At 49.5% G+C, this 25075-nt stretch overlaps 2 protein-coding genes across 7 annotated transcripts; one reads left to right on the forward strand and one right to left on the reverse strand.

Moving 5' to 3' along the window:
* Positions 1-920: 920 nt before the first annotated feature.
* Positions 921-7943, reverse strand: ZNF319 (zinc finger protein 319). Of its 2 annotated transcripts, none has more exons than XM_074198839.1 (2): positions 7773-7943; positions 921-3044 (listed from the first exon to the last, which is right to left on the reverse strand). In XM_074198839.1, the coding sequence occupies exon 2, from the start codon at positions 2747-2749 to the stop codon at positions 992-994; it is 1758 nt and encodes a 585-aa protein (XP_074054940.1). In that variant the 5' UTR covers positions 2750-3044; positions 7773-7943; the 3' UTR covers positions 921-991. The 2 variants fall into 2 exon arrangements, with proteins under 2 accessions (XP_074054940.1, XP_074054930.1); XM_074198829.1 differs by lacking the exon at positions 7773-7943 and adding an exon at positions 6023-6258.
* A 5585-nt stretch (positions 7944-13528) lies between these two features.
* On the forward strand, positions 13529-23556 carry USB1 (U6 snRNA biogenesis phosphodiesterase 1). 5 transcript variants are annotated; one of them, XM_074198866.1, is made up of 8 exons: positions 13529-13656; positions 14281-14432; positions 14836-15019; positions 17506-17559; positions 18074-18179; positions 19345-19428; positions 19671-19727; positions 23511-23556. In XM_074198866.1, the coding sequence occupies exons 1-8, from the start codon at positions 13556-13558 to the stop codon at positions 23532-23534; spliced, it is 762 nt and encodes a 253-aa protein (XP_074054967.1). In that variant the 5' UTR covers positions 13529-13555; the 3' UTR covers positions 23535-23556. The 5 variants fall into 5 exon arrangements, 4 of the variants coding, with proteins under 4 accessions (XP_074054967.1, XP_074054947.1, XP_074054958.1 ...); XM_074198846.1 differs by lacking the exon at positions 23511-23556 and adding an exon at positions 20273-20463; XM_074198875.1 differs by lacking the exons at positions 13529-13656; positions 23511-23556 and adding exons at positions 13826-13976; positions 20273-20463.
* Positions 23557-25075: the final 1519 nt, after the last annotated feature.

Genomic DNA, 25075 nt, shown 5'->3' on the forward strand with positions numbered 1-25075 from the left:
GGAAGGAGGAGCGCCTCCCTGAGGACTGGCCTGGACTGTGGGGCTCACTGGAGAGGTGGTCTGGTTTCTTTTACACTCCTTCAAGCTGAGAGCCGGAACAGCTCCCCTGGACCCCTGGATCAGAATTGCTTCTAGTACTCTTAAATGCCAGGACCATGGACAGGGAGAGTGGGAGTGGGGGAAAGTGGGATGTTCATTAGAAAACAAAACTTTGAGTCTCTCTCCCAGTTTGCACCACATTTCCTGGCATTCTCCTGGGGGCCCAGCTTGCTCGCTACTCAGTCAGCCTGGACAAATGGTTTGTGAAGAGAAGCTGAGACGCCTACCACACCGTTAAATGTGGTGGAAGCATGCATGGGCCGGGGTTGGCCTGGTGGTTATCAGGTTGGTTATTTGACTTTGCTCCATTTAAATATCCATTTCCCCTTCTTCTACTCTTCTCCATCTCTACTCCCTCCCCCCTCCCCCCTCCCCCAAGACTCAAAGTGGCCCACAAGCAGCCGGCGTGGACTCCAGGGATGGCCTCTCTGACCCAGCAAGTGTCCAGACATGGAAGGAAGCATCCTGGGTGTGCTGACAAGGAGGGCTGCGTAGGCTCGCACGACTAGGGCCCCCCAGGCTGCCGACTGTGGACGGCTCCTTTTTGTCACAATTCAACGGAATCCTTCTGGCGGGGAGGGCAGAAGGGGTCGAGTGACAGGAGGACTCTCAGGGCCGAGGCTCGCTCCGGACAGCTCGTGGGACTCTCCCTGGAAAGTCGGCCCTTCCCTGTGGCTGGGCAAGGCCCAGGCCGCGCCGGCCCTGGAGGCCGAGCTGGCCCCGTCATCGGGACTGGAAGCTCCCTAGCCTCGGAGGCAGGTGGCCCCAGAGGGCTGGGGGGGGGGGGGGGGGGGGCAGAGATTGATCTTGGAGCCCTCGGCAGAAGCGCGCTCGGTCCTCTCCTCCGGGCCCGGGGAAGCCTTGCTCGCCCGCCCCGGGCGCTCGGGCCGGCTCAGGGCAGGCAGGCCGCCACCTGGTAGGCGCCCTCGGCCGTGTGCTGGGCGCTGTGCTCCTGCAGCAGCGCCAGGTCCAGGAAGCGCTCGCCGCACCAGACGCACTTGTAGTGCTGCTCGCGGGCGTGCACGCCGTGGTGCTTGTTGAGGTGCTCGCGCTGCTTGAAGGCCTTGTCGCAGGCCGGGCACTTGTAGGGCTTCTCGCCCGTGTGCACACGCCGGTGGCGCTGCAGGTCCGAGGCGTACTTGAAGCGCTTGTCGCAGTCCGGGCACTTGAGCGGCTTCTCGCGCGCCGGGTCGCAGCGGTGCTGCACGAACTCGGAGGAGGAGAAGAAGCGGCGCTCGCAGAGCGTGCAGCGCAGCGGCTTCTCGGCGCAGTGCGCCAGCTGGTGCTTCTGCAGCGCCGCGGCGCGCTTGTAGGCCTTGGCGCAGACGGAGCACTGGAAGGGGCGCTCGGCGCCCTGGGCGCACTTGTGGCGCAGCAGCTCGGCGCTCTGCTCGAAGCCCTTCTGGCAGACGCCGCACTTGAAGACGCTCTCCAGGCTGGGCACGTGCTGGTGGTAGAGCAGCGCGCCGGGCTGCGCGAAGCCCTTCTCGCAGAGCGCGCACTTGAAGGGCTCGGCCGCGGCGCCGGGCGCCTTGTGCGTGCGGCGGTGGCGCAGCAGCGCGTACTGCTGCTTGAAGCTGGTCTGGCACAGGTCGCACTGGAAGGGCCGCTCGGCGCTGTGCGTGCGCTCGTGCTGCCGCAGGTCGGAGGGCCGCCGGAAGGCCTTCTGGCACTCGGCGCAGCGGAAGGGGCGCTCGCCGCCCGGCGAGCAGGCATGCTGCAGCAGCTCGGCCGACTCTCGGAAGTGCAGCTGGCAGGCGGGGCACTGGAAGAGCTGCTCGCCCGAGTGCGCGTACATGTGGCGCAGCAGGTGCGAGCGGTGCTTGAAGGTCTTGTCGCAGACGGAGCACTTGTAGGGCCGCTCGGCGCTGTGCGTGCGCTTGTGGTGCACCAGGTGCGAGGACTGGCTGAAGCTCTTGTCGCACAGCGTGCACTTGTAGGGCTTCTCGCCCGTGTGGATGCGCTCGTGGCGCGCCAGCTCCGACAGGTGGCGGAAGGGCTTCTGGCAGATGGAGCAGCCGTAGGGCTTGTCCACCGGCTCGGGCGCGGGCGGCGCGGGCGTGGGCGCCGCGGGCGGGCCGGCCGGCTCGGCCGCCTTGTAGGGCTTCTCGCAGATGGAGCACTTGAGCGCGCCCCCGCTGTGCACCCCGTGGTGCTGCGCCAGGGAGGTCAGCAGCGAGAAGCCCATCTTGCAGACCCCGCAGACGAAGGGCTTCTGCTCGGCCTGGACGCACTGGTGCTCCAGCAGGTCGGTGGCCTGGTGGAAGATCTTCAGGCACTGCGTGCACTGGAACGAGCGGTCGTGGCCCGGCAGGCACTGGTGCTCCTGGGGGCCGGCCAGCTGCGCCAGGTCGTGGCCGCAGACCCCGCACTTGTGCGGCGGCTCGGCCGGCGCCTGCAGGGGCGGCGGCTGCGGGTGCTGCAGGGCCGGCTCCGGCTGCAGGAGGATGCCGTAGACGGCGCAGCCCAGGGGGTTCTCGGCCGCGCCGGGGGGCAGCGCGTGCTCGGCCAGGGCCGGGGGGGCCTCGGCGTGGTGCTGCGGCTGCGGGGGAGCCGGAGGCGGCGGCGGCGGCGGCGGCGGTGGCGGCGGCTGCTGCTGGGGGGGCGCCGGCGGCGGCGGCGGCGGGGGCTGCTGCCAGCTCTCCGACATGCTGGGGAAGAAGAAACAGGGTTTGGACAGTAGCGGCTTCAGTTTCCCGCTTTAGGTGGCTCGGCAAAGCAGAAAGAGCACCCCACCCCGGGAGTCGGGGCAGGGGCCTCCGGCCGGAGCGGACGGAGCCTCTACCGCATCAGAAGCGTGGCCTCCGGAGGCGAGCTCTCAGGTCACCGACCACATGGACCCGAAAGCGCCGGACGCTGTCCCGGAGCCCACCGGCAAAGGCGCCCCGGGCGGTGGGGTGCCAGGCAGACCCGGCAGGGCGAGCTCTGCTGGCAGGGCGAGGGCTCTGTGGGGAAGAGAAAAAAAAAAACAGTCAGACGTCAAGACCCAAAGAAAACCCCCAAGGCCTTAGCCCTCTGTCTCCTAGAGGGAGAAGAAAGTCCACCCCAAAAATCCTCCCCGGGACTAGGCCAAGACTCAGGGAGGGGAGCAGGGAGACGACACCCTCCTGATTGGCCACCAAGGGCCTTCACCGTAAGCTGGACAGCAGCTGGCCTGGACGTAAGTCCGCATGTCATCATCCTCAAGCCAGAGTCCACCGGCCTCCCAGCAGCTTCTTTTGTCCCCCTGCCCTTGGGCCCTCTTAATTAACTGACTGAAGAGATCCAAGTCTGGGCTGATCGGGCCATCATTCAGAAGTCGCTGTCTCTTCTCCCTCTTCCCATTCTCTGTCAAGATTCTAGAGAACCCTAGGACCTGTTAGGATCTGAGGAATAACCTAGGCTTTTAGCTCCATCTCCTAAAGATCTGAGGTCCAAAGTGCCTTTGCTCTAACAACTGTTAAGATTTAAAGTAGAAGCCAAAGAAGCTCCTTCAAAGCTGGCATGCCGCCCTGGGCATCAGCTCTGTCAAACAAGAGCCTGGCTCTCGACTTCACACACACACTCTCTCCAGTGTGGGACTTTGGCTGAACTGAGTTGAAAATTCACAGAACTTGAGCCAAGGTGATGACCTGTTTTAAAGGAACACGTCTGAAATGGCCATCACTCCACTTACTAGGTGAGGCTGGAGTGAACTCCTCTGTAAAACCAGGAGAGGAGGCCCGCTGGTCTTTACAATCCTCTTCAGCTCTACAGTCAATGATCCAATGACCAAAGCTCTTCAGTTTATTCAGTGCTGCAAACCTGTTATCTCTAGAAAATGTCCTGGCCTTTCTAATTAATCCAAGACTGATGACTCCAACTGCCTCACTTTGGTGTGAGAAAGAAGCCAAGAGTCTATTAATTTGCCTCCTGTATAGGGAAAAAAAATACAACCCACAGCAAAGGAGGAGGATAACCGTCCCTGGAAGGAGGCCCCCTAGCCTAACATTAAAATCTATGCAACTTAATGCAGTTCCCAAAAAGAGGCAGGAAACGTCAAGCAAAGACTTAACTCACTACTTTGGGGCAATCTCGCTAGTTAACTTGCTACTTTGTGGCAATCTCACTGGTTAACTCGCTACTTTGTGGCGATCTAGCTGGTTAACTCACTACTTTGTGGCAATCTTACTGGTTAACTCGCTACTTTGTAGCAGTAACAACCTCGGGAGAGGAAAGTTCAAACAGAGAGACCGCCGTCCAATAAAATGTAAACATTCTACAATTCCAGATTATCCCTAGTCCTGGAATTTTTGCTCCAAAGCCAGTTTGCCCTCCCACTCAGTTCTGAAGGAAAAACACAACTACCAGACTTCATTCTCATCTACCTACTATCTGTGGGTGGTGGTAGGGAAAGAGGACTGCAAAAAGAAATCTTCAATTGAACACGTCCTTGCCATGCTTTGGCCCAAGAAGACAGAAGCCAGTGGGAGGGTAAGGGAGTGAGAAGGGAAGCAAAGGAATCGACCACCCATCAAAATTCCACCAACTTCCCAGGAAAGGAGAATTCAAGGAAATAACCAGCACAGTGAGAGATCTGCTCCAACACAAACATTCTCCTCTATTCAACATCTTGGCTTTTCAGTCTGTCATAACCTTGAGGTTACACATACCTTCCCCCCCCCCCCATTTAATAAACACACCAGTTCAGAATTTAACCCTGGGAAAGCCCTGGGCTAACTGTGGATGCCTCCAAGCAGCCCGGCCAAGCTTCTTCTATTAGAAGCATTCTGAAAAGGTAAAGCCCACACTCACCCACCCACCCACCCTCCAGAATCCCTTTCTCTTTCCCTTTGAATCCCAGTGAAAGCTGATCTTCAGTTCCCCAGCCCCCCACGCCCTGCCCTGCCCAGCTGAGCTGCCGTTGGGATGGAATCGAAAACAGGGGGACAAGAAATTCAATAAACACAGACAACAAGCGATCCAGAGAAAGCCTGGGAGAAAGGGGTAGGGCTTTTTTTTAAGGAGAAAGCAAAGCTTTCCCACTAGCCCATTCATGCCCCCGCCACCCCCACCCACCCCCAAATTAGCTGTCACAATAAAGAGTAGGAGAGGAGGGCCTCCTCTCCCCCTGGAGACCAGCCTGGGGCTTTTCCTGGCTAAGCCTTTGGAGGAGGAAGTCGACCAGATAACAGAAACCACAGCAGAAAATAGTCCCCAGTTACAAGGGGGAAATGCTAACTTGGGTTCCGCTGGCCGGGACTAAGGACAGTTTCCTTTCTGGCCATGGGGCAGGCAGGAAGTTCCAAGAGGCAGATACTGGGCTGGGGAAGGATTCCGGAAAAGTAAGGTTAGATCTGGAGGAATATTAGGGAAGGGGGTGTGTGAAGAAGGGAGTACCGGAGGGGGGAAGCAGGAAGGAGGAAGGGGCTGGGGACAGAGAGAGGCTGGGGCAGGGGCTGGCAGACTGCTAGAGGCTCCTCAAGAGGGTCAGGTCTAGGTTTTCTCGAGAGGGGAGGGGGGAATCTCCTAGGGTAGCTCTGGGTCACCAGTGAGGCCAAGGTCGGGGGGAGGGGGTGCTGGGGCGCCTCTCTGGGGTCCCGGATCTCTCGGGAGTCGGAGTCTCTCCCAGAGGGGTCACCATTGAGGCTGGAATCTGGCTCCAGGCTAAAGTCTCCCAGGGTTCTCTTTGGAGTGGCTGATGGCTCCTGGAACCTGGGGGTTGGGGTCTCCCCCAGTGCGGTCACCAATGAGACCGGGGTCTCTCCGAGGGGGTCCTGGATCTCTGGGTGGGCCGGGGTCTCTCTCTGGGAGTCATTCTCTGCGGGGGGGGGGTCATTCTTGAGGTACGGGACTCTCCTGGAGGGGTCGGGGGGGGCTCCGGGGGTCCCGGGTGTGGGGGGGCGGCCGGGGTCGTTCCGGGTGGGGGGCTGCGCCGCCGGGCCCGGCTCCCCCTCGCTCTCACCTGCGGCTCGCCCGGGACCTGCCGGGGTGCGGGGGTCGCTCCAACCCTTCGGCCCCCCTCGACTGCAGCTCCTCCCCCCCTCGTCCTCCTGCTCCGCGGCCGGGCCGGGTCGGCGCCGGGGCCGGGCCGGGCCGGGCCCAGGTCGGGGGCGCGGCCTGCGGGTGCCTCCCGATCCCCGGGCTCGCGTAGCTGAGCTGGCGGCGGCGGCGGCGGCGGGCCCGGGCGGGGCTCGGGGGTCCGGCGGGCTCGGGGCTGGGGGGCGGCGTCGGCGGGCGCGGGGCGGGGGCGCGGGGCGCGGGCGAGGCGGGCGCGAGTGTGAGCGAGTGTGCAAGGCCGGCTGAGTGACGGGAGCGGGGCCGGCGGGCCGGGAGGCGGGGCCGGGGGGAGGGGCGCCGCGGGGCCCGAGGCCAGGCCGCCCCCTGCCGGGCGCCCGGCGGCGGCGCAGGCCGCGCGGCCGCCCCCACCCCGGCTGCACGTGGCCCGCTGCCCGGCACGCACGCGCCCCGCCCTCCCGCTCCCCAGGGCGGCCCCCGCCCCAGGTCCCCCCGAAGTGGTCCCGGATCCCCAGCAGCTGCCCCCTCCTTGTACTTTGCTGGCGGCGCGCAGGACGCCCTCGGGGTCGCCCCCGGGGCACTCGGAGCCGGCACTGCCCTTCGTATTGGGGGGATCCTCAGAGGCCCCCGTAGAGAAGGGGAGGGATCCCAGCTGCGCAGTCCGGGCAGGGGCAGCCCTGGGCGGGACTGGAACTCCGGGCCTTGGACTCCCAAGCCAGATCTCTGCTACCGGACTTGTGGCCTCCCCCAGGGGAGCAGCTGTGTGGCTCGCACTCTGGTCCGACGCGCATGAGAGGCACAGAATCCGTCACGGCACCTGCACCCCGGGGCTGTGGCGCGGACATCTGCAAAATTCTCTCCAAGCTTTCAAACACGACCAGACGTCTGTGGGGGGCGGGGGAGAGAAGCAAGAATGTGGGGGGGATTGTAAAACTCAAAATAAATAAAGTCTTTCTTCAAAAAAGCCCTCTACAAAGGATAGCTGTCGAATTCTTCATGTTCATCATGCTTTAGGAAAGTTCTATGAGCTTGTCGCCATATCCCAAAGGTTAAGGAGTTCATTTGCTTCCAGCTTTATGCCACGGCGTTTTGGTTCTCTAAGCCACCCTTACTGAAGTCTTCAGAGCAACAGTCCAATAGCAGGTTCACTGGATTGCTTTCCTTTCGAAGACCAGCCATCGGGGAGGTGATGCCATGACCAGCACGTGAAGTGGATTTGAGTGAGGGAGGGCTCCACCAGTTGCCAGTCTCACTTTCTCCTCCATCTGCCTCCAGCAGTCAGACATGAATCAGGACTAGAGAAGGCTCTGTATTCGAGGCATTCAGGGTTAAGTGACTTGCCCAGTGTCACAGAGCTGGTATCAAGTGTCTGAGGCTGGGTTTGATTCCCATCTTCCCATTTTCAAGTCCAGTGCTCTATCCACTGCTCCATCTGGCTGTCTTTAAGGGTTCTTTTTTTTTCTTTGTTCTTTTTGGCAAGGCAATGGAGTTAAGTGACTTGCCCAAGGCCATACAGGTAGGTAATTATTAAGTGTCTGAGATCAGATTTGAACCCAGGTACTCCTGACTCCAGGGCCCATGCTCTATCCACTGTGCCACCTAGCTGCCCTTCTTTTTGCTTTTTTATAAATTTTATCACATCTGATCCACATAACAACAACCCTGACAGTAGAGAACTTACAGATTAAGTGACTTACCTGAAATCACACAGCCAGCATCTCAAGTCTTTTGTACTTGAAGCTTAGTGACCTCTCCTCTGTACCATCAGCTGCCTCAAGATTGATGAAAACTTGTCTATTCTCTTTTCCACTTTTTGGCAAAGATATTCTCCAAATCTGAATGGCAGATAGAAGACACAGACAATAGTGTTGCACCTGAAGTCAGGAAGAACCAATTTCAAATGTGACTTCAGATATTAGCTCTGAGACAGTGGCAAACCACTCATGCTCTAGTTGCCTTAATTTCCTCAAGTATAAAATGGGGGATAATGATAGCTTCTGCCTCTCAGAGTTATTGTGAAGATCAAATGTGAAACTTTATTGATATTTTATTTTTACAAATACATGTAAATAAAAGTTTTTCAACATTCATCCAATGCACATGTATATTTTTAAGTTACAAAATTTTCTTCCACCCTTTCTTCCCACCCCCTCCCCTCAGCGGCAAACAGTCAGGTTAACATTGTACATACATGTTTGTGATAAACATGTTTACAGAGTGGTCATTTTTGAAGTGAGGAATTAGGATTAACAGAAAGAGATACATAAGAGATATTTTTTATAAAGTATTTGTCAGATTCTGAAGGGTTACTTTTGTTTTGTTTTGTTTTTGTTTTTCTCCCTCATTATCCAAAGCCAATCTAATATGGTTGTCCTAGTTCTCTGAATGCCAAGAGGAGCTACTTCCATCAAGGCTGTTCATCTCATAAGGTTGTTGATGATTCTGCTCCATTCGTTTACCATCAGATCATGCAATTCATTCCATACTTCTCTAGAGTCTGACCATTTATGGTTTCTTATACAACAATAATATTCCATAATATTCATGCACCATAACTTGTTTAGCTATTCCCCAATTGATGGGCATCCCCTCAATTTCCAATTCTTTGCCACTACAGAAAGAGCTGCTATGAATGTTTTGAAACTTTTTTACAGAACATTTTTTACAGTTTCTTCTGGATATAGACCTAGAATTAGAATTGCTGGGTCTAAGGGTACAAACAGTTTTATTGCTCTTTGGGCATAGTTCCATATTGCTCTCCAGAAAGATTGGATCTACTCACAACTCTACCAGCAATGCATCACACAGCAATCCTCCCACAACCTCTCCAACATTGTCATCTTCCCTTTTTCTCATGTTGGCCAGTCTGATAGGTGTGAGGTGATACTTCATAGTTTTAATTTGCATTTCGCTAATCAGTAATGTTTTGGAGCATTTTTTCATATGATTATGTATAGCTTTAATTTCTTCATTTGAAAACTGTTAATTCATATCCTTTGGCCATGTATCAGTTGGGGAATGACTTGCAACCTTACAAATTTGATGCAATTCTCTGTATATTTTAGAAATGAGACCTTTATCAGAACTCGTAGTTGTGAAGATTGTTTCCCAGCTTTCTGCTTTCCTTCTAATCAGGATTGATTTTATTAGTGCAAAAACTTTTTTTTAAATTTAATATAGTCACAATCATTCATTTTGCAGTTTACAATGTACTCTATTTCTTATTTGGTCATAAAATTGTCCCCTTTCCATAGACTGAGAGTATGGTCTATTAATTTATCTATGGTGTTGCCCTTTATGTCCACATCCTGTACCCATTTTGACCTTATTTTGGTATAGGGTATAAGATGTGGGTCTATGCCTAGTTTTTGCCATACTATTTTCCAGTTTTTCCAATAATTTTTGTCAAATAGTGAGTTCTTATCTCAGAAACTGATGTTTTTGGACTTGTCAAACAGTAGATTGCTGTAGTCATTTACTGAAGTTCCTTTTGAACCTGTCCTAATCCTCTGATCCATTACTGTATTTCTTAACCAGTACCAGGCAGTTTTGATGACTGCCACTTTATATATAGTTTTAATCTGGTAGAGCTAGGCCACCTTCCTTTACATTTTTTTTTCATCAGTTCCCTTGCTAGTCTTGACTCATTGTTGCTCCGGGTGAATTTTGTTGCTATTTTTTCTAGCTCAGTAAAAAAAGTTATTTGGTATTGATTAGTTTGACCCTGAATATGTAATTTTTAATTTGGGTAGAATTATCATTTTTATTGTCTTAGCTCTACCTGACCATGAACAATTGACATTTTTCCAGTTATTCAGAGCTGACTTTATTTGGATGAGAAGTACTTTATAATTGTGTTCATACTGTTTCTGGATTTGTCTTGGGAGGTAGATCCCTGAGTATTTCTATCTCTTGCTCTTGGGCTTTGTTGTTTACATATAGAAATGCTGATGATTTATGTGAGTTCCTGTTTATACTGCTACTTTACTGAATTTGGTAATTGTTTCAAGGAATTTTTTAGATGATTTGCTCAGGTTCTCTCAGTAGACCATCATATCATCTGCAAAAGTGAAAGCTTTGCGTCCTCATTGCCAATTCTGATTCCTTCAATTTCTTTTTCATCTCTTATTGCTACTGCCAGCATTTCTAATACTATATTGAATAGTAATGGTGATAAGGGGCATCCTTGTTTCACCCCAGATTTTACTGGAAATGCTCCAAGTTTATCCCTACTATATATATTTGTTGATGGTTTTAGATAGATATTTATTATTTTAAGGAAAATTCCATTTATTCTTAAACTTTCTAGTGTTTTTAACAGGAATGGATGTTGTACTTTATCAAAGGCTTTTCAGCATCTATTGAAACAATCAGGATTTCTGTTGGTTTTGCTGTTATGTTCAATTATGTTGTTTTTTAATATTGAACCACCCCTGCCTACCTGTATAAATCCTACCTGATCATGGTGTATTATTCTAGTAATTACTTGCTATAGTCTCATTGCTAAAATTTTATTTAAGATTTTTACATCAATATTCATTAGGGAAATGAGTCTATAATTTTGTTTTGGTTCTTCATGGTTTAGGTATCAGCACCATGTTGGTGTCATAAAAGGAATTTGACAGAATTCCTTCTCCTATTCTTTTAAAATAGTTTATGTAGAATAGGAATTAATTGTTCCTTAAATGTTCAGTAGAATTCACTTGTAAATCCATTTGGATCTGGAGACTTTTTCTTAGGGAGTTTATTGATGGTTTCTTTGATTTCTTTTTCTGAAATGGGGTTAAGTATTTTATTTCCTCTTCTGTTAATCTGGGTAATTTGCATTTTTGTAAACATTCATCCATTTCACTTAGGTTATTCAATTTATTGGTATACATGTCCTTAAGGGTTCTACCAAAAAAAAATCACAGAAAAGAATTATCATGGGATGGTAGGGGGAGAGCTTCAAGGAATTATAGGTTATCCAGTCCAATGGGCTAATTTTGTAGTTAACTGAGCTACTATATCTATTTTCTATATAAATGTTGACTTTTTCCAACTTTTACTATATTTTTTCAACTGGATCTCAAGAACTACACACGAATTGGGCAACAATGGATCAGTTCTACCAGCTAAAATATCATATTTGAACTAATCCCAAATTCTAAGGATTCTAACAACACCACCACCACCCTCAAAATTCACTTAATGTTTCTTTAAGCCCAAGAAAATGCTTACCTTGTTGCTGGCCTCTGGTTAAACTTTGGAAATATTTTATGGTCAAAAAAATTTAGTAAAATTTAGACTGAAGCTTAGGAATCTGAAAAGGACTAAATTTAAGCTGATGTAAAGAGAAACATCCTGTTTCATTGGGATGGGTTCTCCCCATTCTCACTCGAGTTTTTGGACAGAGGCTGGATGAACACTTGTCCCAGACAATGTGGAGATTCTTTTGGGGTATGGGTCAAAATGGATGCTGTGAGGCTTTTAAAAATTCTGTGATTCTGACTTTGGAGATCATTTCACAGCTTAAAAAACTGAGATTCAAAGTAATGAAACAGTTTGTCTAGGGTCACATGAGCAGTCAATAATTGCAGCCAAGATGTGAACCCAGTGATTCAATATTGAAGGTGAATGAGAGGAAAGATTAACCTAAAACAGGGTAATATTGTCAGAAAGAGTAAAATTAAAAGGGGGGGTGGCTATGTGGTGTAGTGGATAAAGCACTGGTCCTGGAGTCAGGAGTACTTGGGTTCAAATCCGGTCTCAGACACTTAATAATGACCTAGCTGTGTGGCCTTGGGCAAGCCACTTAACCCCGTTTGCCTTGCAAAAACTTAAAAAAAAAATTAAAAAGGGAGCCCTTCCAAATCAATAAGCATTGGGCAGCTGCAGTGACAAACACAAGCACTGTCTTCAGTGCTGGAGCTACTAAGACCCAAAACTGAATCGTTTCCTGTTCTTCCTGCCCAAGAAACAGGAACTATTTTCTATTGGGGAGGAGAATACATATAAGTTGATATAATATATATATATATATGTATATATATACATATATATATATATATTACTAAAACATCAGAATAGCAAACTATTTTTGCCAATGCAGATTGTTACCTGCTCTGCAACTAATAAAAATAATGAGTTCTTGAGAAATCACTCCCGGAATCCTCCATCTTTCCCAAATTTATATAATTTGGTATTATTTGTGTTATTTCTGCTGTATATATTATTTCTACTTGTCATTCCCCTCTCCCATGAGAATGTAAACTCCTTGAGATTGGGAATGGTTTCAATCTTTGTAATTGCATTGTGGTGCCTTGCGGGGAGAGAGGGTGGGAAATTAGTATTTATTTTAAAAAGTGCACCAGGCTAGACTTGTTGACCTGGATTATTTGTGCCAGACATATGGGAAAGAATTCTGAGCGTGTATTGGTCTGATCAGACACATTGCTAAACTTGACTCTAACATAGTGATGTTTTGGTTCTCTTCAAGAACATGCAGGATGCTATGCAAAGCATTTTACACATATTACTTCATTTAAGTCTCACAACAACCCAGCAAGGTTGGTGCTATTATTATTCACTTTTATAATTGAGGAAACTGAAGCAGGTGGAAATCCATAGTCAAGTGACTTGCCCAGGGTCACAGCCAGTAAATGGCTAAGGCAGGATTTGAACTCTGGTCTTCCTGACTCTGGCCTCATACTTTTCTCCATTAGGCTACCTAGTTCCGTCAAAGCATCCAGGATGAACAGGTTTAAAATTCGGTTGACTGATTGATTGGCTCTTTGAGGTTCTGAAAGGCTGTGACCTCTGTTCGGTTACAGAGCTAGTGTGTGTCAGATGCAAACTTGAACTCGAGACTTCCTAATTCAAAGGCTGCTATATGTCAGGATAGCCCCCAAGCCCCCAGTAAAGGGGGAGGGGCAGAGATGGGGGGGGGAAGTAAGGAAAAGAGATATGGGATGGGGAGGGAAGAAGACAGAAAGGAGAGGAAAGAGAAATGGAGGGAAGATGAAACAGGAAGGAGGGGTAAAGAAGAGAGGGGGAGGAGAGATGGAAGAGGGGAGGAAACAAGGGGGAGGGGAAGAGGCGGCAGAAGAGGGAACAGAGGGAGAAGAAAAGGGGAAGAGAGAAAAGGGCGAAGGAAAGGGAAAGACAAGAGGAAGAAAGGGGGAAAGAAGAAGAAGAGGGAGGGCAGGAAAAGAAGGAAAGGGAAGGGAAAGAGGGGAGAAGGAAGGGCAGGAGAGGAGGGGGCAAAGGGAGAAGAAAAGGGGGAGAGGGGAAGAAGGAAGGGAGGGAGGGGGAGCAAGGGGGAAGAAGGGGGAAGGAGAGGAGACAAGGGAGGGGGAGAGAAAAGCACCAAGAGCGGGGAAGCTGGATCTCCCAGGCCGGAGCGGGGGGCGGGGCAGCCGGGAGGGGCGGGGCTCTGCAGGCGGCACTTCCGGGGTCGGGCCCAGCTTTTCCGGGGGAGGGGGCGAGCAGGAAGGGCCACATGAGCGCCGGGGTCCTGGTGGGCTACAGCAGCAGCAGCGGTTCCGAAGGCGAGGATGGGCCCGGGCCCGGCGCGGAGCCCGAGAAGGGCGGCAGCGGCGGGTGAGGAGCCGCCGGAGCAGGCGCTGAGAGGACGCCGTGCTTCCGGCCGGGAAGGGGGGGGAGGCAAACGACGGCCCCGCCCCGGAACCGGAAGTGGTCTTGTGGCGCGGTTGGCGCAGGCGCGCTGCGCCGCGCCCTCCCCCGCGGGTTCCTCCCCTTCCCCTGGAGCCCGCTCACGTGTGGCCGCGTCCTGCCCCTCCCCCCGCTCCCCGTCTCTGGGGCGGGGAGTGGGCTGGAGGCTCCCCCGCGGCGGGATGAAGGCCCGAGGACCCTGCCCTGAGAGCCGGGAAGAACCCTGGGCCACGCCCCCGGGTGTCTGGGTGAACTTGAACCCGGCCCTTCCTGGAAGGGGGGAGGGGCCCGCTGGGGCTGCTTCACGGGGGGCGTCCATCCTGGCACCCCAGGAAGGGGCCGCACCCCCCAGGGCCGAGCCAGTTTGGATAGCGCGGGGTCTCGGATCAGCAGCCCCCCGGATTGCCGGGCAGCCAGGCCTCCGGCCCCCGGCCTCCGGTATCCCCGGGACCCTGACAGCTGAGCAGATTCCTAGGAAGGAACGTCATTGTTCCATGGGGAGCGGCGTTCTGGGGATAAATCATGGGCAAACATCACCTATTACTCCTGCAGACGTCCTCCTCGGCTGCCCATTCCCGACAGCGTCCTGAACATGTTCCCAGATCCAGAAGATGGGATTGGGGATGACGTGGAAAAGCATGGTGGCAGAATACGAACCTTTCCCCATGAAAGGGGTATTTGGGCCACCCACGTCTGGGTACCCTGTAAGTGACAGCAGATTTCCCCAACCTGGGAGAGGGTTGGAGGTGCTGGGTGTTTGCTGATTGAATATTTGTACAGTTCTTATTTTTTTGAGCAAATAATGGTGAGATTTCCACAACATCTGGCCTGGGCTCTGAATTGATGCAGTGAGGTCATCTTTGTAGGCCGCTCAGTGGGACCCCATTGGGCCAAGGGCTGGGGTGAGGTGGGATGGCAGGGCCGCCAGGGTCTGTGTTGCCTGGCCGGCTCACACAGAAAGGATGTCTTTTTAGTAGTGTTCAGTGACATCCTGTACTTGATTCCCTTCCAGTTAAATAAATATGGTTTGCCCTCTGACTTTTTTCTGAAAGGGAAAGGAAAAGTTATCTTTCATTCTGGGGCTCTCTTTGTTCCCTTCCCCTCCAGATGAAGCAAAGGAAGATTTTTTGGACCTGCTTGACCTCCTTGTGACCCAGGCCCAGAAGGTCCTGCCCAGGATAGTAAAGATGGAGGAGTTCCACATCAGTCTGTCACAGAGTGTGGTCCTGCGGTACCACTGGATCACTCCTTTTGTGCAATCCCTGAAGAGGCGTGTGGCCTCCTTCCACAAGTATGCTTCTTTCCCCTTACACTCCTCTCTGAGCTCCTTAGCTGTCTTCTTGTTTTATGTTGGGTCTGCAATCCTGGGAGTACCCAAGGAATCAACAGAAACAACAAGGACTTTCAGCCCCCTTTGAATACTTCTGAGCCAAAGGATGTAGACAGAACTTAACATTTGATGGGAACCCACAAGGCTTGGTGGGGAATTGTGTTGTTTATATTGATAGGTGGCAACAAGAGGAATAGAAAATTGCTTTTGCCATCTCAGCTCCCACCCAACCCCAGCACACACATTAGCCAAACTGCAGTGCCTCTGTTCTAATTGGGACCTAAAGGTTCCTAAAGGCTATAAACACTAAAGAATGAATTCCTAATAAGCTTGTGTGTGTGTGTATGTTAAAACTTAGACAAGGACAAGGGAATGAAGCTGAGGAAAGTTAGAAGTCAAAATCAGAAATCAGCGGATTACTACTGGGTCTATACCCTGAAGAGATTATGAAAAAGGGTAAAAACATCACTTGTACAAAAATATTCATAGCAGCCCTGTTTGTGGTGGCAAAGAATTGGAAATCAAGTAAATGTCCTTCAATGGGGGAATGGCTTAACAAACTATGGTATATGTATGTGACAGAACGCTATTGTTCTATTAGAAACCAGGAGGGATGAGAATTCAGGGAAGCCTGGAGGGATTTGCATGAACTGATGCTGAGTGAGATGAGCAGAACCAGAAAAACATTGTATACCCTAACAGCAACATGGGGGTGATGATCAACCTTGATGTACTTGCTCATTCCATCAGTGCAACAATCAGGGACAATTTGGGGCTGTTTGCAATATTGAATACCATCTGTATCCAGAGAAAGAACTGTGGAGTTTGAACAAAGACCAAGAACTATTACCTTTAATTTAAAAAGAAAAATGTTATCTTATTATGTTATTTTAGCTATATCTCATACTTCATGCCTCTTCCTTTAGGATATGATTTCTCTCTCATCATATTCAACTTAGATGAATGTATACCATGGAACAATGTAAAGACTAACAGACTGCCTTGGGGGGGGGGGGGGGAGCAAGACTAGAGGGAAATTGTAAAATTCAAAAATAAATCTCTCTTAAAAAAAATCAAGGAATTATCCCAAAGGTAGGAAGGACTGCTTCATTTGTGAGTTGCACAGAAACAAAGGTGAGAACTTTAGGGTCTGTGACAGACTGAGGTGAGGTGATTTTGGGGGATGTTGGATGATTGTTCCTAGCACACCCAAAATTCTCTCAACTAGGGTTCTACCTCATAAGAAGAACCCTATATGTTGACAGAAGTGGAGAAGAGAGAGGCCTAGAAAACAGTCCTTTATCTACCTTCCATCCCCTCATCCGGTCTCCCAGCAGGGCTCAGGAACAGCCCAGGACAAGGCTTCCAAGATTTCACTGGACTCAACAAATGACCCTGACTGGCATAACAGAATGGTTATCAAGTCAGTGAGAATATTAAGTGACCTCCTCCTTCTGGTGGGGCTTGCATGCCCCCAACTTCCCATCATGTAACCCCTGACAATGGAGATTCAAAGTCTGGTTGTTCTTAAAGGGCAAAGCTCCAGCTTGTCTCTCTCTGGCTTGTTGCTTTGGACAAGGACAGGCAGAACTGTAAGATAGATGCCCCACTTTGATGCTCTTGTTTCTAGTAACTGTTAAAAGAGGCTCGAAGAATCCCTATTTTCTGATCTACCGCTAACTCCTTCTGACCCAGGGTTCCTTAAAAGACCCTAACTCTTCTTGGCCTATATTAGTAATATATCCTCATGCATTGAAGCATAAGGGGGTGTGTGGGTGTGTGTGTGTATAAAGATACATGCATACATGATTTCATATAACAAGTTAAGATAAATTTGTCTTATCTCCCTGATAAATCTTTCATCCAAACTAAATCTTCATTTTCTATTTCTGTTAACCTCCAAGGAACAAATTATTCTTTTTAATTGATGCTATTACTTGCTAATGATAGAAGAGGCATCTTCTCCTCCCATTGATCCTCTCATAAAATTCTGCCTTATGCTGTTTAGTGAAATCTAATTACAGAATTAGAAAGTAGTTCTCACCCAATCCTGTTTCTCAGGATCAGAACAGGAGGCAGCTAGGTGGCACATTGGATAGAGCACCGGCCCTGGCGTCAGTCAGACCTGAGTTGAAATCCTGCCTCAGACAATAATTACCTGACTGTGTGATCTTGGGCAAGTCACTTAACCCACTGCCTTGCAAAAAACCTCAACAAAACAGAACAGATGTCAGGGGCACCGGCAGGATTGAGTGCTTGCCTGCAGATAAGACTCTGACCCTTAATTTGACCATGTGTAGGGCAGGGCTGAGGATCCTGAGCTGAACCATGGAGGTCAGTCAGGTAACTAACTGCCTTCCAAATGACTCCAGAGTCCTTTTATTATTTAATACTAGATTCATTTTCCTGTTTAAAGAAAATGATTTTTTTTTTCCCCCAAATTTCAGGTTCTTATTCACAGCCAACCAGGTGAAGGTGTACACAAATCAAGAGAAGACGAGGTGAGTGTTCTGATGCACACGGGCCTCAGACTAACTTGGGACAGTGGGGGGGGGGGGGTCCTGAGGCTCAAAAGGGGATACACTGGCCTTCATCCTCACTTCTCCCAATCCCTGGGAGTTCTGGGGCAAGTTCCTTGGCCTCTTGGTGACTTCACAAATGGTTGTGTTCTGAGACTTAGGGAAAGGTGAAGGTGTTAGACAGATCAGTGTTCCCAGGCTTGAACACAAGCTGCCAGCTATCCAGGTGCCAACAAGCAGAAAGAAACGGTCACAGGAACTGGATTTTTGTGGGTTTTCCCCCTCCTTTTTTTCATATCTCCAGCACTGAAGCTGTTGTCTGGAGCTACCAAATACTCACTGACTGAATTACTCATTCGTCCACCCATGAGGCCAGACCTTCCTGTAGTGTGTCCTGGGCTTCCTCTGGGCCCAGCAGCCTCCCTGTCCAAGTGTCACCCCACCCCAGCCTCACTGCTGGATGGACCTCATGCTCTCTGCCCTTTTCTCTGCCCAGGACCTTCATTGGGTTAGAGGTCACTGTGGGGCATGCTCAGTTCTCAGACTTGGTCTCAGAAGTGGACAGCGTAATGGAGGAATTTGACCTGGCGACTTTCTACAAGGTGAGATGTTTCTTATTCCCCTTTAAACATAACATCTTAAGGTAGGTCTCTGTAAACTAGGTGAAGTTTAAATGAAAAGGGAAATGAATAGTCTGTCTGAACTTCGGACCCATGTGTTCTGTGTAAAGAGTACAAAACCAATTCTGGGAGGTCCCTGGGGGTGACTCTGGCTGGGTGATCTTCTGCTCCCTCTGGGCAATGTTGGTGATAGTGTGGATTAGAGTAGGATAGTTCCTTGGCTACATGGAAGTGAGGCTCCTGGTCCTGGACCCTCACCCAGGACAGGACCCTGGGGTCTGAAGTGATCACCCACTAGAGCCTCTGAGTCTTCATTGTCCAAAAACAAGAAGCCAGCCAGGCTTCTGTTGTGATTTCCCCACAGCATACACCATGCAGGCACCGGGGTCTTGAAGGGACCAACTCCCTGAGCCAAAGGAACTCTTCCCACCCCTGGAGCCCTTCCTAGTCTTGGTTGATGACTGAGAGAGGAGCAAGGGCCACCCAAGTAACCTTCAGGTCCTGAGCACCCACAGACTGACAGACCATGCTTGGAGGCTGGACCTTCAGTACCCAGGTCCCATCTGCCTCCAGGAGGAGGTGCAGTGAACACTGCCAACAGCAGGAAGGCTGGAAGTCAAATTCTCCAAATCATCCCCCCTTTCAAACTCCCGTTCCCATATCTGTAAAATGGAAACAGTAATAATAACACATATCTGATAGGATTGTTGTGAAGATCAATCAGATAAAATGTGTAAAGTGCTTTGCATCCTTTAAAATGCTATGGAAATGGTAGTTATTTTTAAATCCATCATTACAAACTCTGGAATGTGAAATGAAGAGTAGCATTTTCTACTGGGAAAAGTATATTTAAATAAAGAAACATTTAATGTTCTGATTATGTTCCCATTCCCCCTGGCTAGTTGGGCCCTTGCTGGCTGACAGCTTCCTGCTCTAGCCACAGCTCTGTCCTCTCCTTGCTATTAACAAACTTAGCAGGAAAATGAAAGGACCGTCCTCTCTTTGGGGGTGGGTTATGAACACATTGCATCATTCTTGCATCAAAGATCCAGGATGCTGTGCCCTCCTTTGTGATGTCAGTGGCTCTCCCCCAGGATGCAGCAGAGAGTTGTCACTGACCACTCTGCTTTCTGTCCCTCTCTCCTAGGAGCCTTCCTTCCACATCAGCCTGGCCTGGTGTGTTGGAGATGTGAGATCCAAGCTCAAGGAGCAGGTCATCCAGGAGCTGCAGGTGGGAACTTTGGGCTTGGGGTCCTTGGGTGAAATGGGAGTGGGCAAGAGTTCTGGCCTAATTTGACCCCTGAGGGGGAAGGGAGCTGGGAAGCTCCTTGGCCCCAGAGGTTGGCCATCAAGAGCTGCCGGGTGATGACCAAGGCAGAAGGAGATGTCCTCACTGCTGGGTCTCTTGGCCATGGGCTTCACCTGGGTGGGCTCTGGATCTGGGACCTGTTTGTTTGCTCTGACATGTTTTAGGAAATCGTGGATGGCTTTGAAGACTCTGCTCTGCTACTGCGTGTACAGGCTGGACAGGTCCGCTGCAAGTCTGGAAATAAGTTCTTCTCTTTCCCGTTAAAATGACAGTGAGCAAGCAAGGGACAGACATTTGGCCCATATTCCTCCTGCCTAAGTCGGCCAAAGAACCATCCTTCCCCTGTTGGAGGATGAGGGAATTCTTGGAGAATCATGGCCCTGGCTTTCCCCATCCGCTTCTAATGGTGGAGCAAGGGTGCACCGTTTGTGCCTAGCCAGAGAACCCCAGCGAGCAACATTGGAGGCCCACTCTGTGCCATCCTGGGGGCCTAAAGGGTGACTACAAGGTGGCCATTTCCACAAGATAGCCAGTAGAGGGCAGGGCAGACTGTGATTGGGCCTGGACCTCCAGGCCCAGGGCAGAAATCTGGGGGGTCACTGGGTGAGCCCTTGGCCTCAGCTGTTTCATTCTCTTCAACTGTTTGCATTTTGGGGCCTTTGGCCTCAGACCAAAATCTCAAAAATTGTTTCCACACCTCCCTCCCTACCTCCTGCCTTGGCTGGCCAGGTGTCCACAGGGGTGGGTCTTGCCCTTTTCTTCTTAGGAACTTCTGTTCTTGCTGTGTCTCCCACCCAGCTCTGCACCAGGGTCCTCTCATGAACCCCCCAGGTATCAGAGGACAACTTGATCACATGCTTCTTGTGGGCTTGGCTGCCTGGGAAGAGCAGTCTAGATTTCCAGACTCCCCCGCCTCTGGCTTCCCACGATAATTTTCCAAAAGCATAGGAAATGAACCTTTCCCATGAAGGATTTTTTTTTCAGGCTTCAGGCTTTCACTGCAATTAAAAAAAAAATAGTGGGTTGTCCTGAGCAATTCCTGCTGCCACCTGGATTTCTGGTCTGGATGATGGAACTATATCTGGATATTTAAATTATGTTAAATGAAATAAATGTTTCTATTTCTGTTTCTTGGATACCAGTAGCAGTGTTTATCATCAATAAGGTGAAAGGAGTTTTTTCCTTCCCTTCTTACTGTTGCCACCCAGGTCAAGGTTACGTTACAGGGGCAAGAGTCTGGGAGTGCAGCTTCTCTCATGCTTGCATTGATCACCATTCAAAGAGAAATGGAACCTGGTTTTTTTAGGACTGCCATCTTATTTATCAATCCAACAACAAACATTTCCGATACAATGGAAAGAGTTTTCTCCTGGGAACCAGGAGACCCTGAATTCTGACGGTACCAATCACCACCTTTATAACCTTAGACAAGACAGAACAGTTCTCTGCCTCGGTTTCTTCATCAATAAAATGAGGCAATTGAACCCTGTAGCCATAAGGCCCCTTCCAGCTCTTACCTGATTCTCACCTCCTAAGGTGAGTAGGGTAAGGAGCATTCTCAATCTCCATTTTACAGATGGAAAAATGTAGGGTAAATAATTTGCCCAAAGGCCAGAAACAGTGAAACAACCCTCATCCCTTAATATCTAATCTGGTGTATGTACCACACTGCCTGACCAGGAGACTTCTGCTCCCCAATACCTGCCAATGGCACGAAAGGCTTAGTTTCATGAATCACTGTCTATCGGGTCTCCTCCTGCCATCATTTCAGAATCTGGTCTTGTCCCCTGGACAGTTAGCAGCTTGGGCTTAGCCAGGTTTATACTGGAGAGAGAGGAGCTGGCCATTGTATCTAGACTTAGAGGGGAGCCAAGTCCCACATCCAGGGGGCCAAGTCTCCCCCCAATTTTTCCGTTTGATCTAGACTCTTTCCCATCAGTTGCTCCTGTTGCTCCTTCACCATCTGCCTGAAACCAGTGTCTTGACAGTTTATTGATGCTGGTGTTTTTCCACAGTCACTTGTGTGCAGTTACTGGGAACACAGTCTGCAGAAGACAAATACTCTTAGAGTGTTCTAGGAAACCGGTCCCTTTGGAGAGACCTGCCTGATGTTATTAGGCATTTCCATTAACAACTGCAAAGATGGATTTTACTAATCAAATTTGGGAAGGATGTGCCACTGGAAGCCCAGCTGTGTGGAATAGGGAATTAGAGTACAGCATGACTTTGAGAAATGGGCCAAAATCAATAAGATGAAATTCAATGGGAGAATGGAAAGGAGCTGATAGAGGAAGGAAATAGGAAATTCACTGAGAGATGGGAGGCTGGCTGGGCAGAAGAATGACAAGGAATCAGTGGGGGAGCTTGGCTTGAACCCAACTCAATGTACCTCTGGAAGAGACAGGATTTGGGGCTCTTTAGCTTACATCTGAGGAAAAGACTTCACAAGAGAATCGGGGCTGGTTTCTGATCACTGAGTACCTCTGAAAAATGGAGGAAAAAGAAGACAAAGAAGGGGACATCTAACCTGCCTTGCCTGGGGTATCACAAAAGGAGAAAAATACAACTTTCAATTATATAATAATTTTGCAGTCCTCAGAACCTCTTTACCATGTTTTAAAAAAATGGAAAACATGTTGACTTTGGACTCTCTGATGTCTCCTACAGGGTAGGGAAATCATTCTTGGGTTTTGGGTGGGTCTTTTATACCTCAAAAATACCATTCTCACACCCAGCTTCTACAGACCACTCTAGCCTTGGATCCTAGAAAAGTAACAATTTACTGGTTTATACCTTCTCTTGGAAGCAGAAGCTCTATAAGGGCCCTGAAAACCCATGGGGGTGGGGGGAGGGGGGCATTGTAGGCAGAACACAAGGATGAGCATTGGGTCAGGTCTCAAAGCAGGAATATTGCTTCTTAGTTTTCAAGATGAAAATATGGCAACTAGCTTTAGGAAGGAAGTCATAGACTCAACAAAGCATGGGGAGATGTGACATTCTGAGGACATCTCATGCCTTCTAAACTAGAGGGGACTATAGGTAACGCTACAGTTTCAAATGGAAGAAGGATTAGATTGTGGCCTGCATGATCAGAAGGGTGATTTGCCAAGGAATTAAATTCAAGTTTGATGTCTGCGGCAGGGAACCATTTTCTAACTAAGGGAGCTATCCAAATAAGGGATGAGCTGCCTCTGGAGATGGTAAAGGCCCCACCCCTTTGGAGATCTTTGGGCACAAACTAGGTGAGCATGATTGGGTGTGCTGTAGAAGGATGGATTGGACTAAACACCTGAGGAGATCACTTTCTGCTTTGAAGTTCAGTGATTCTCCATTCATCCCACTGGCTCCCTTTTTCTTTTCTCTTTTTTTAGGTTTTTTTTTTTTTTTTTGCAAGGCAAACGGGGTTAAGTGGCTTGCCCAAGGCCACACAGCTAGGTAATTATTAAGTGTCTGAGACCGGATTTGAACCCAGGTACTCCTGACTCCAAGGCCGGTGCTTTATCCACTACGCCACCTAGCTGCCCCTGCTCCCTTTTTCTATTACTCTTCCAAACTCAAAAGAGTTTTATAAATGGTGGCTCAGCTTTAGCCAACAACCCACAGCTGCCATTGACCCCCCATCTCACCTATGCACTTTCATTCCTTGACAGCTGCCCCAAGAATTTGTTCATCAACTCCTACAGGCTGTTGAATCCAAATAAGCAAGATGGAAATCCCACAGCTGTGTGACACTATATAAGCAAACTCCTTGAGAGGAAGGGATGGTGACATGTCACCACCCATCTAGCTTTTTCCCTGCATACTGTTCATGGATCACTGAATTTTAAGACAGAAAGGTCACATAGCCTTCATAGATGCACAAGTTCCTTCATAGGGCACCTTTTGGGAAATACTAAGTACATTCAGTGACTTCCCTGATAACAGCCCACAGAAATCACTCCCTTTATTGATTGCCGGATGTTCCATCAATGTTTATAATACACAGTGTTTTGTTATTTCCCTAGATTTCCCTGGACTCTGGAGGGTAACTAGTCCAAACTCCTTCATTATACAGATGGGGAAGCTGAGGCCCAGAAAGATCAACTGATCTGGCCAAGGTCACTGAGGGAATAAATGTCAGAGCTGGGGGGGGGGGGGGGGGGCTCAACTCAGATTCCTTGTCTCCCAGAATAAGCAGGCTTCCTCCTCAACTTTGAGGACAGAGATGAGTTGCTTATACGTCAAAGCCTCCTTTGCTTAGTCAGGGCTAGGAATACAGCAGGAAACTCTGCTCCTCAGCATTTCCCTGCTCATTGTCAAACATCTGAGAAATATTTGTTTAATTTGAGTGAAACCGACCTCCAAAAATCTGCCTAGATGCTCCTAATCCCTAGGATCTCTATAGACTGGCCAGAGTGGAGAGCTGGGTGTTGTGCAATAGTTAACCTGTTGAGAGAAGCTCTGAGCTTAGAAACATAAATGTCATCTAGAGGAGAGTTAATTCTAAGGAGGAGAATTTCAACATAAATAAGGACTTTTCAAATTTTTTTTGGCCAAAGACCCTGAAGTACAGTGTTGATGATATTCAGGACCCCTCTTCAACACTATAAATGAACAGCTTCCATCAAGACAAATATTTTTCTCAATGTGGTAGATTTGAATAAATGTTATTGTTAAAGATTAAAACATGATTTCCGTCAAACCTGGAAGCATAAGTGGTCTGTTTCTGATGGTCTGTATAAATTCCAAAGCAAATAGCACAGAAAGGGTCTGGATTTGGAAAACTTGCTCATCAAAGGGCCGATTCCAAAGAAATCAATTTTTCCATCAATTTCTTCTTCCTCTTCATTGGAAGGTGCCAGGGGAGTAGACTTGGTCTGTTCCTGTTATCCTGGGAGGAGCCCTAGCGAAACACGCAGGATATTTTCAGGGGTCTGTGTGGTCTTTTTCTTCTTTTGACAGGTTAGTTTTAAACATACCCTAGAGAGGGAAAAACACAATTTTCCAAACTCCGGCCAGCTCCGGTTTGGGGGAAGTGGGCACCGCTGGGGACTGTCACATGAAAGGGGGGATGTATCAAGGGGGGCAGCAAAGAGTGCTTTGTGGGAAATGACACATGATAAAAGGGTCACACTCTTCTGCCAAAAGTGGGTAGCTGAGAAGATAAAGGAAGACAGTAAAAGTCTCTGTATATTGTCAAACTCTTCCAGAGAAAAAGAAGAGGAAGGGGAGGAGGAGAACTCTTTCCCCTTTATCTGCCCAGGGCTGGTTTTCTGATCAGCCAACCACAGTTTGAGTCCCCTTTGCAAAACAAATCTAGCTACCTTTTGTGGTCACCATAGGGACTGGAGAGCCAAGAGAGTCCTTCCTAGCTCTTTTTAGAGAACAGTGGCTGGATGAGAAAATTTGTGAATATTCCTTCCCTCCTTCCCTCTCTCCTTTCTTCTTTCTTTCTCTTTTTTCCTTCCTTTTTTACCTTTGTTTCCTTTCTTTTCTCTCTTTCCTTTTCTTTTTTCATATCTTCCCTCCTTCCTTCCTTCTTTCTTTCTTTTTATCCATCCTTCCTTCACTCCTTTCTTTCTTTTCTTTC

Source organism: Macrotis lagotis, chromosome 1 (assembly GCF_037893015.1).
Source record: "Macrotis lagotis isolate mMagLag1 chromosome 1, bilby.v1.9.chrom.fasta, whole genome shotgun sequence".
In the NCBI taxonomy this organism is placed as follows: Eukaryota; Metazoa; Chordata; class Mammalia; order Peramelemorphia; family Peramelidae; genus Macrotis; species Macrotis lagotis.